The sequence below is a fragment of the Galeopterus variegatus genome, unplaced genomic scaffold (assembly GCF_000696425.1).
Source record: "Galeopterus variegatus unplaced genomic scaffold, G_variegatus-3.0.2 Scaffold3121, whole genome shotgun sequence".
Taxonomy (NCBI): domain Eukaryota; kingdom Metazoa; phylum Chordata; class Mammalia; order Dermoptera; family Cynocephalidae; genus Galeopterus; species Galeopterus variegatus.
In genome coordinates, this window is record NW_007729232.1 from 97289 (window position 1) to 107303 (window position 10015).

The 10015-nt window shown below is 54.0% G+C and overlaps 2 protein-coding genes across 3 annotated transcripts in view; both read left to right on the forward strand.

Annotated features, from left to right (window-relative positions):
- The window catches only part of LOC103599825, a 35531-nt gene extending 34493 nt beyond the window's left edge, over positions 1–1038 (forward strand). Inside the window, exon 5 of the mRNA XM_008583995.1 lies at positions 216–1038. Within this exon, the coding sequence (XP_008582217.1) occupies positions 216–1038 (823 nt within the window). The remainder of the gene's footprint in view (positions 1–215) is intronic.
- A 2313-nt stretch (positions 1039–3351) lies between these two features.
- Positions 3352–10015, forward strand: part of VWCE (von Willebrand factor C and EGF domains) — a 24895-nt gene continuing 18231 nt past the window's right edge. For both annotated transcript variants that reach the window (XM_008583992.1, XM_008583993.1), the window contains exons 1-4: positions 3352–3518; positions 5846–5962; positions 8466–8582; positions 9701–9829. In XM_008583992.1, the coding sequence (XP_008582214.1) occupies positions 3377–3518; positions 5846–5962; positions 8466–8582; positions 9701–9829 (505 nt within the window). In that variant the 5' untranslated portion in view covers positions 3352–3376. The remainder of the gene's footprint in view (positions 3519–5845; positions 5963–8465; positions 8583–9700; positions 9830–10015) is intronic.

Here is a 10015-nt window from a genome sequence, read left to right on the forward strand (position 1 = left end):
GGCCCCGCCGGTGGAGCGCTACTGGCGTGGAGCGAGGGGGCGCGGAGGGGCCGCCGGCAGCCGCGGGTCGGGGCTCCTTCTGGGGCGCTGTCCGCGCGGGCGCAGCCCAGGGGTCCGGACAAAGAGACAGCAACTTGTGCCTCTGACCGGGTGCCCGTTGTGCGCCCGTGGCTGGGGCTGACCTGACTGGGACCTGCGGGCGGACGGATATCCAGGTACTGGGTGAGCCCGAGTGTGCCCTGGCGCGCGGACTCCCGGCGTGGGGAGCCCGGGACAAGCCACCTGGTCTCGGGACTGGCCGGCTTTCGCTGCCGAACGTGCCGGTGGCTCTGCCTTGGCAAGCGCCTGGCCTCCGCCGCTGCGCCGGCCGCTCGGGGGCTGGGGACTTGCCCTGTGTCCTGGCTGTGCGCACACGGTGGACCTTGGAACCGCCGGGGTCTCTCCGGCTTATGTTTCGGTTTCCGCCCGTGCGTGCGCGCGGGTGGGGGTGGGGTGTGTGCCCCTTCGCTGTCTTTCCGGATGGATGGCGCCCCCCCCCCCCAACGTGTTTCCCCCGGCCGAGGCCGGGCAGCCGCGGGGCCGTGCGTGTGTGTGCGTGATGCTCGGAGCCCGGGAACACGGTGTCAGCGGACGGCCTGGCTCTCGGCCACGTCCTCCGGGGGGCGCGCGGCGGGGGCGGCCCCGCCAGGCTTGCAGCTCGCACGTGTGTTCCGCAGCCACCGCCCGTTCTTGCGCCGATCCGGCCTCGCGGCGTTTCACAGACTCCTGCCACCTGTCTCCAAGTCACCGCCAGCCCTAGGAGGCTCCCTGGGGCGCTCTGGCAGGCGCTCGGCCGCTTCCCACCTGAGAGTGCCTCCCCACCAGCCTCCTCAAGGCATCCTTTCATCTGCCGCTTTGGTGACACCGTCTGTCCCTTTCAGAGCCCCCCCACGGCTCGGCTTGTTAACCAGGTCTGAGGAGCAGGAGCTGCAGGCCTCTTCCTCCCAGGCTGCTGCCATAATTGCTTCAGCAAGGGGGGTGGTGAGACGTCACTGCTAGCTCCACCCCGCTTCCCCAGGAAGGCCCTCTCTTCTTCTGAGATGATTTCAGAGAAGGAAAAAGGCTCCTCAGGCCCCAGGGACAATTTTTTTTAAAAAATGATGACCGGTAAGGGGATCTTAACCCTTGGCTTGGTGTTGTCAGCACCACGCTCACCCAGTGAGCGGCCATCCCTATGTGGGATCCGAACCGGCCATCCCTATGTGGGATCCGAACCCGGGGCCTTGGTGTTATCAGCACCGCACTCTCCCGAGTGAGCCACAGGCCGGTCCCCCAGGGACAATTTTTTGAAGACTTTTCTGTACTACCATGGTACCCTGAGCTTCTCTTTCCAGAATACTTGTCACATTTGGCACAGATTATTCTCCCCCAAAACAGGGTAAATCTGCCTTGTCCCATGTCCCCAGCGCTTGTCACAGTGCCTTACACATAGTGCTCTATAAAGTGTCTGGCTTGCAGAATGACATTCCCATCAGCATCTGAACGTGGTTGGTGCACAGTTGGGGAGAGTTTTCTTGTCCCTATTCTGTTGTTCCAGATTCCCAATTCAAACCGGGCTGGACTTAATCACCCTCTGCCCAGCCTGTCACTGGAGCCAGTTGCAGTCATCGTCTCTGTTCCTTCCAGCCTGTGACTATGACACTCCTCTGCCTGCAATACCCTCTCCCTTCCTCTTCTTTCACCGGCTGCTCCTTGGCCTCTCTCCCTCCTAGATACTGCCCTTCCAGGAAAGCATCCCATACCCTCCTCAGTGCTCCGTAGCCTGTCCTATTGTGGCACTTGTCACACTATGTTATCACCTGGTTTCACTTTTCCCTTGAAGGTGGGGACAGTGGCTTGTCCATGGCAGTAGCGCTATTCCTTGCCCAGCGTTGAAGACACAGCCAGATGCATGTCTGGCTTTCTGCCCTTCCTGTACATGGGTTCCCCTTCACACCCAGCTCTGGATTGTGTGCCTGGCTGTGCAGACCCCCTTGCCTCCAGATTTGGGCAGCTCACTGGTGCCCGTATTCCAGCCCTAGAGATGTCACCTATGCCAGTGCCCTCTGGGCATGCTCTCCCTCCTCTTCTGCTGGCTTCCTTCTCAACCTTTGCCTCAACAGCTCTTCATCGAGCACCTACTATGTGCCAGGTGCTCTAGATGCTGGGTAACAAAACAGCAGCAGCCCATGTCCTCAGGGAGGTGTAGGAGAGACAATGAACAAATCAACAAATTCATAAATAACAGTGTCCCAGGAAGTAAGTGTTATGGAGAAGGATAAAGCAAGGTCTGGGTGCACAAGAAAGGCCTCTCTGAGAAGGCGACGTGAGCAGACACCTGGGTGAAGGGAGAGAGTGAGCCCCGTGTGTGTGAGGAAGGACCTTCCTGACGGGATGCAGCGCGGAGTCCTGAGGTGCCACCCCCGGGCTCTTCACCCACTGCAGGCCTTCCTCAGCTCCGAGGCTCTTTCTTCCGGCTCTTTGTTCCTGGGAGGGGGATTGGAGGAGGCTGGTGTCTGTCCTCTCTCACTTTTGTCTTCATCTGCCTCTAGGAGAAACTGTCTGGGTCATTTTCTTTAGCTAGTTCCTACTGGCCTGCCAGGGGGGGTTCTCAAGAACTGTTTGTTGATTGACTTACAGACTGGCAGGGAGGCTTTCATGTTGACCAATCCCTCCCCCATACAGAACGTGGAAAGAAAGTGCTCTCTCCTCTCTTGCAGACGGCGGCCAGGCCCCCACGTCTGCCTCTCTGGGTTCGGGAGTGGCTGCTGCCCTGGCTGGGTGCCCTCCGTGGGCAGTGGGCACTGCACCCTGCGTAAGTGCTCGTCCCCATACCCCTAGCCTTCTCCACCAGCAGTGTGTGTTGCCAGTGCTTGGTCCCCAGTCTGAGGGGCAGATGGGGGGCCCCAGTGTCCAGTCTCTCACCTGCATTTCTCCTCTCAGCTCTCTGCTCCTTCGGCTGCGGGAGTGGCATCTGCATTGCTCCCAATGTCTGCTCCTGCCAGGACGGAGAGCAAGGGGCTACCTGCCCAGGTAACTGGGGAAGGGCAATGGTGGTAGGAACGGTGGAATGAACACTGAGATCATGTGCCAAGCAGCAGGCATTTGAGGTGTGTTCTAGTGTATAATCTTCCAATAGCCCTATTAGGTAGGCATTTTCATTCCCATTTTCTAGATGAGGAAACTGAGGCACAAAAGTTCTTGTCTTGCTCAGGGTCACACAGCTAGTAAGTGGCAGAGCTGGATTTAAACTCAGGCCTGTTTGCCTCCAGAGCCACCCTCCCATCAGAATTTGGGAGGAGCCCTGGTGAGATGCGGGTGGCTGGGACTGCTCAGCGGTGTGTTGTTCACCAGTGCAATGCCTGTTTTAGAAGCCCACGGACCCTGTGGGGAATATGGCTGTGACCTTACCTGTAACCATGGTGGCTGTCAGGAGGTGGCCCGAGTGTGTCCTGTGGGCTTCTCGATGACAGAGACAGCTGTTGGCATCAGGTGTACAGGTGAGAGGCCTGGGAGCAGTGGAGGGGGAGGGTGGGACTGATGTCTCCTCCCTGTCCTGCCAGGATGGTCTCCCGGAAGTTGCAAGAGCCAAGCTGAGCCAGGACAGGCTCTGACCTTTGAGAGTGGACACGGAGGCATACAAGCAAAAGAAACATGTCACTTCTGTTATTTACAGAGCACCTCTTACGGGCAGGAACAGAGCGAGGGGCTGGGGTCTTAAGGACAATCAGTTGGTCCCTGCAGTTATGGAGCTTCTGAATATGAAGAAGGGAGACAAACAACAGGACAAAGACAGCCTAGTGTAATGGGGACCGTAGCTGGGGAAGTACAAGGTGCCAGGGCCCATAGAGGGGTCCTGGACTGGGGGGAGGGGTGACCAGGGACGTTACCTTGGGAAGTGACATTTGAAAGATGACGAAACCTAAACTCAATAATTATTTTGTAAAAGTATTATTAGTTTGTGATTTAAAAAAGTTTCTACAGGCAAAGTCTGTTACCTTCCCCAGTGGCAGCTACTGTGACCAGTTTCTTGCCAGTCTTTCCAGAATGGCAAAAGCCTTTTGGGGGGCTGGCCGGTGTGCTCAGTTGGTTGGAGCATGGTGTTATAACACCAAGGTCAAGGGTTCAGATCCCTGTCCTAGGCAGCCACCTCCTTCCCCTGCCAAAAAAAAAAAAAAAAAAAAAAAGCTTTCTTGGAGTTTTAACTTTGTAAAAATAATGTTTCTCTCCCCGAATAAAAGATAATTCATTTCGGAACATTTGGAAAGTAAGAGGAGAAAGGTAAAAATAAGCATCCCTGGGAAGTCTCCATCCGGAGATGTTTATTACTAAAATGAGGTGGGTTCTTTTGGCCTTTTTCCTGGGTGTGCATGTGAGTGTGTGTACGTGTGTGTGTGTATGTATGAATGCATATATGTGTGTCTTATAAAATTGGGATTATACCTTATCTGTAGTTCTTGTTCATTATTTTTTCTGCTTAACTTTATATTGTGAGTATCACTAAATATTCCTTACAACGTAATTTTTTTTTTTTTTTGGTCCTTTTTTGAGAGCGGCCGCACCACGCTCAGCCAGTGAGTGCTGTGAGCGCACCAGTCATCCTTATATAGGATCCGAACCCGCGGCGGGAGCGCTGCTGCACTCCCAGCGCCGCACTCTCCCGAGTGTGCCACAGGCTTGGCCCTTACAACGTAATTTTTAATGGCTGTATACGTGGCTGTCGTAATTGAAATACCTTGTTGTCTGTCATCCTTCATTTGGGTGGTCTGTCGTGTCTCACTGCTACAGATAATGCTGCAATACAGAGGCTTCTTGTTGGCTTCTCTGATTATTCCCCAGAAGGAGAATGTTTGGTTGCAAGGGTCTCATTGCTTGCTCCACCTTCCCTCCAGAAGGGCTGGAGCAGTTGATAGTCCCTGAATGGCTTTGCCATGGGGTACTTCCTGCACACACTTCTCATTGCAGAGGCAAATTGGGCCAAGGACAGACCCAAGAGTAATGTCAAAGCAAGTGCAGGACAGGGTGGCATTGGCTGTAGCCACAATGGATACTGATGCGATGGAGTTAGTCAGGGTGGGCTTCTTAGAGGTGGTGGGTATGGTCTCCAAGAATCTGCCCATGGGAAGAGTGAATAGATGCCAGGTAGAAGGCTGAGTGTGGGGTAAGGAGAGTGAAGGTGTCCAGCAGGTATGGGGGCCAGGTGGCGGGGAGACTCGGGTGCAGACTGGAGTGGGCTGAGCTGTCCCTTTAGGTCCTCAACAGTTGTCATGGTTCCCAGACGGGGAAGGAGCGCCATGCAGCAGCATTTGGGGAGATCCCCGTTTCCCAGCCCCCTTCACCCCTTAGGCCAGAACATCTCACCAGGCTAACCTTCCTAAAGCACGACTGTGATCCAGTCACCCCACCTTGGGCACTCCTTTGGGCTCCTCAGGGAACTCCTTTGGGCTCAACAGCCTGGTCTTATCTTAATCCACCTCTGCAGTCCTGTCTCCCATTGCCTGGACAGGAACCTGAGCTGCAGCCAGCCTGGGCCTCAGTGCAGTCCCCAAGGAGCTCAGCTGCTGCCTGGAAGTTCCTCAAACCCTTTGTCCACTTGGATGGCTCCTCTTGATGCTACTGGTCCTCCCAGTTCGTTGTTCCTCCAGGGCACACGTGCTGTGACAGGTTGTTCTGGGCAGGGCATATATTACCTGACCAGCCGGCCTTCCACGGGTGTGTGTCCTGGCTCCTCTGTTATCAGACTGTAAACATCTGGGGAGGCAGTTCTGTTTCTGAGTCACCGTCACATTCAGAGCGGGCCTTGCAGGAGTGTCTTCTCTCTTCCCAGACATTGATGAATGTTTAAGCTCCTCTTGTGAGGGTCACTGCGTGAACACAGAAGGTGGCTTTGTATGCGAGTGCGGGCCGGGCATGCAGCTATCTGCAGATCGCCACAGCTGTCAAGGTGAGCAGGCAGAGAGGGGATGGCTGCTCTGGAAGTGGTAGTGACGATACCACATTGAACACTCAGCCCTGCCAGGCCCAGCACTGTGTGCTTTCCACATGTCGGTACATTTAACCTCCACCACAATGTTATCCTCCCCATTTTACTGATGAGGATACTGAGGCTTGCCCAAGGCTGTTCTGTTAATAAGAGGTGGGGTCAGAATTTGAATGTCAGCACATCTGACACTAGGGCCCTTACTCTCAACCACTGACTCACTGGAATCTGCTGCTGCTATTGGAGGGTGGAGGGATGGGGGTGAAGGAGAGGCCTTGGGGAGAGTGAGGGACAGAGTGGGGCAGACTGGCCTGGGGGAGGAGGGAGGGACCTGGCTCTGAGCTTGTCCAGAGGGACCTGCAGTGATGGGGTCATTGATTCACTGCATTCCTTGGTTCCACCTGCCCCAAAGCTGGCCCAGGCCCTGGAGACACCTGGGGAGTAGGATCCCTTTCAGGTCTGGTGGGGAGGGGAAGAACAAGGTTGGAACAAGGCAGAGGTGCTGTGGGAACCCAGGGAAGAGAAGGAATCTTTCCTAAGTGAGCAGGATGAGAGATCTTTTACAATAATTACTCATTCTTTTAATGAGTACACAAGTTATGCAAAGAAACATTCTCATTTTAAAAAGGCAGATGAGACAAAAGCTCCCTCTTAAAACTGTGCTATTATTTTCTGTGTGTTTGAGATTTTCATAAATTTTAAAGTTAAAATTAGCAAATTTAAAAAGTTTTAGATATCACGGTGCTAGCCCCAGGCCCTCTCTCCCACAGCAACCCTCTCTTCTCCCTAGAATAACCCTGGTGTCTTAGTCTGCTTGGGTTGCCATAACCAAATACCACAGGCTAGGTGGCTTAAACAACAGAAAATTTTTCTCATAGTTCTGGAGGCTAGAAAGTCCAAGATCAAGTTGCTGGCCAATTTCGTTTTTGGTGAGGGCTTTTTTCCTGGCTTGCAGACAGCAGTTTTTGTGCTGTGTTTTTACATGGTGATGAGAGAAAATGAACAAGCTTTCTGGTGCATCTTCATATAAGGGCACTAATCCCACTATGAGGGCCCCACCCTCATGACCTCATCTAACTCTAGTTATCTCCCAAAGGCCACACCTCCATGTACCATCACATTGGGGGGTAGGACTCCAACATGAATTTTGGAGGGGTGCAATTCAGTCCACAGCACCCAGTTATCAGCCTAATGAGCATCCTGCATGCCTCTCTCCATGACTTGTACATATACATACGAGGATACTTCAAAAAGTTCACGGAAAAGGACTGGCCTGTTAGCTCACTTAGGAGAGTGTGGTGCTGGTAACGCCACGGTCAAGTGTTTGGATCCCTGTGCCAGCCAGCTGCAAAAAAAAAAAAAAAAAAAAATCTATTTTTCCACGAACTTTCTGAAGTACCCTCGTATGTACACTTACCAAGATGTGATAGTCACTGGACTCTCATGTCTCAGGAACCAGGCTAAGCACTTTACGTGCATTTTCTCATTTCATACTCAACATTATCCTGAGAAGTTGGTACTGTTCATCTCATTGTATAGGAACCCGAGGCTTAAAGAAATGAAATGACTTGCTCAATATTACGTTAGTCATTCTTCCGCTTGTTTTTTTCCCCCCTTAGCAATTGGTCTTGGAGATCTTTCCACATCAGGGTAATCATACCTGCTGTGTTCTTTTTAACTGCTGCCTGGTATTGTGCAATGCAAGTATCCCATAGTTTATGAGCTCTTCTCTTATTGATGAATATAGAGATTATTTCCAGTTTTCCCTAATCTCAAACAAAGCTTGGGGAAGGTTTTACAGAGGAAGTGCTGTAGAAGCTGAGTTTTGAGGTATAAGTAGGAGTTTTCCTGACAAGAAGAAAAGGCATTCCAGACAGACAGGAGAACACAGGCAAACGGAGGGACTGCAAGAGCATGGTGTGTTTGGAAGACATCAAGAATTTAAGTCAGAGGGAAGGAGAGGGTCAGGGAAGGAGGTGGGAAAGGCAGCCCAGGGCTGTGTTTAAAGTCCTCGTGGGCTGTGTTTAAAGCCCTCGTGAGCTGTGATGCAGCGCTGGTACCTTGACCTAGGATGAGACCTGTGGCCTGTGGGAGCCACGGAGAGGTTTTCAGTAGGGAGTGGCCTGATCCGAGGTGTCCTTTGGCCAGAGCATCCTGGAGGCTGTGTAGAGGATGGCTTGGGAGGGACACAGATAAAGGCATGGAGGCATGTGGGAGGCTGTGGCTGTTCTCCAAACTAGAGACAAGGTGGCCCAGCCTAGGGTTGGAAGCGAGGGTGGAGTGGGTAGGTCCAGGGAGTCTTTGGGAGTTGATAGACTGGGTGTGGGCACTGAGGAAGAGAGGGGGTGAAGGTGGCCCCCCACGGCCCTGAGTCGGGTAGGAGCTGGTGATGAGAGAGAAAAAGAGGACCACACATTTCCAAAACTCTTGGGGAACTGAACCCCAGCCTTGCCTTTTCCCCTTCCAGACACTGATGAATGCCTAGGGAACCCCTGTCAGCAGAGATGTAAAAACAGCATTGGCAGCTACAAGTGTTCCTGTCGAGCTGGCTTCCATCTCCACGGCAACCGACACTCCTGTGTAGGTAAGGTGTGCAGGGCCCTGTGGGCTGCACACTTAGGCTGCCAATCAGGAGGATGGGCAGGGCACACCCAGGGACTGGGAAAGGTCAACAATTGCACTTCTTGATCCTCTGGAGCCTGAAGGGGCATAAGCCTTTGCTCAGAGCCTTCCTGTCCTGGGGTTGGCGTGGCTCCACCTGGAAGACCCTGTCCTGGACTTTTCCTGGCTACATGCCACTTTCACCCTGTTATGTGTCTCTTCCACTCCTCTGCCAGATACACACCAAGGATTCCTCTCTGCTCACCCATTTTCTTGGCTGCCTTTGCTCCCCTTGGTAAATAAAGCACATTATGTCTTGGTTGCTCTAGTTTAGAAGGAGACCCGTTTTCTCAGCCCATCAATAGAAATTTCCAGGAAGGGACTGGTATGTTTGGCTTGAGCTTGGCTCATGGGTTGAAGGTGGGGTCCCATGGGCCTGAAAAAAGACCTTGTTCTAGTGGAGTTAGGTATTTGTCCCGAAGCCTACCTTGGGCAGCACAGTGCGTTTTGAGACTCCTTTTCAGAAAGAAGAATGGGATGGTGGAAGGTTTGGAGATGAGATTTCCATTGCGGCTCATCCCCACCAGCTGGCACTTAATCTCCACTGCATAGTGCTGGGCATGAAGTGCTGATACCCCCATTAAATCCCTGCTGGAGGGCCGGCCCGGTGGCGCACTGCTATAGTGCGCCGCTTGGGAGTGCGGCGGCGCTCCCGCCAAGGGTTCGGATCCCACATGCAGACCAGTTCCCGCTCACTGGCTGAGCGAGGCGTGGGAGCAGTGCCGAGGGTTGCGATCCCGTTGCCGGTCCCGGTCCGGTACGGGGGCGACACTGAGGGTTGCGATCCATTGCCGGACATGGAAAAAGACAAAAAGGAAAAAAAAAAAATCCCTGCTGGATATATGAACATTCCAAGGAGACTAGTACTAGATTTCAGCCCTGCTCCCAGCCCTCTGAGTCACATCCCATGCCCTGGGCCAGGGATGGACCCCATAAGAGCATGGCAGGGAGACTCCCTGAGTCTTATGGGCTAGGGGATGGGAGGAAGAAGGGCTCGGTAGTCCAGGCAAGGCAGCTGTCCACAGCAAGGCTCTCCTGCAGATGTAAACGAGTGTCGGAGGCCGCTGGAGAGGCGAGTGTGTCACCATTCCTGCCATAACACTGTGGGCAGCTTCCTGTGCACATGCCGACCTGGCTTCAGGCTTCGCTCTGATCGAGTGTCCTGTGAAGGTGAGCAGTAGGCCCCGCCCTCCAGGCCCTGGCCCCGCCCATGTGATGCCAAGTCCCGCCGTCCTAGCCCCAGCCCCGCCCTCCCTGTCCTGGTCACGCCCACTTGACACCAAGTCCCGTCCTCCTAGCCCCAGCCCCGCCCTCCCTGCCCTGGTCACGCCCACTTGACACCAAGTCCCGTCCTCC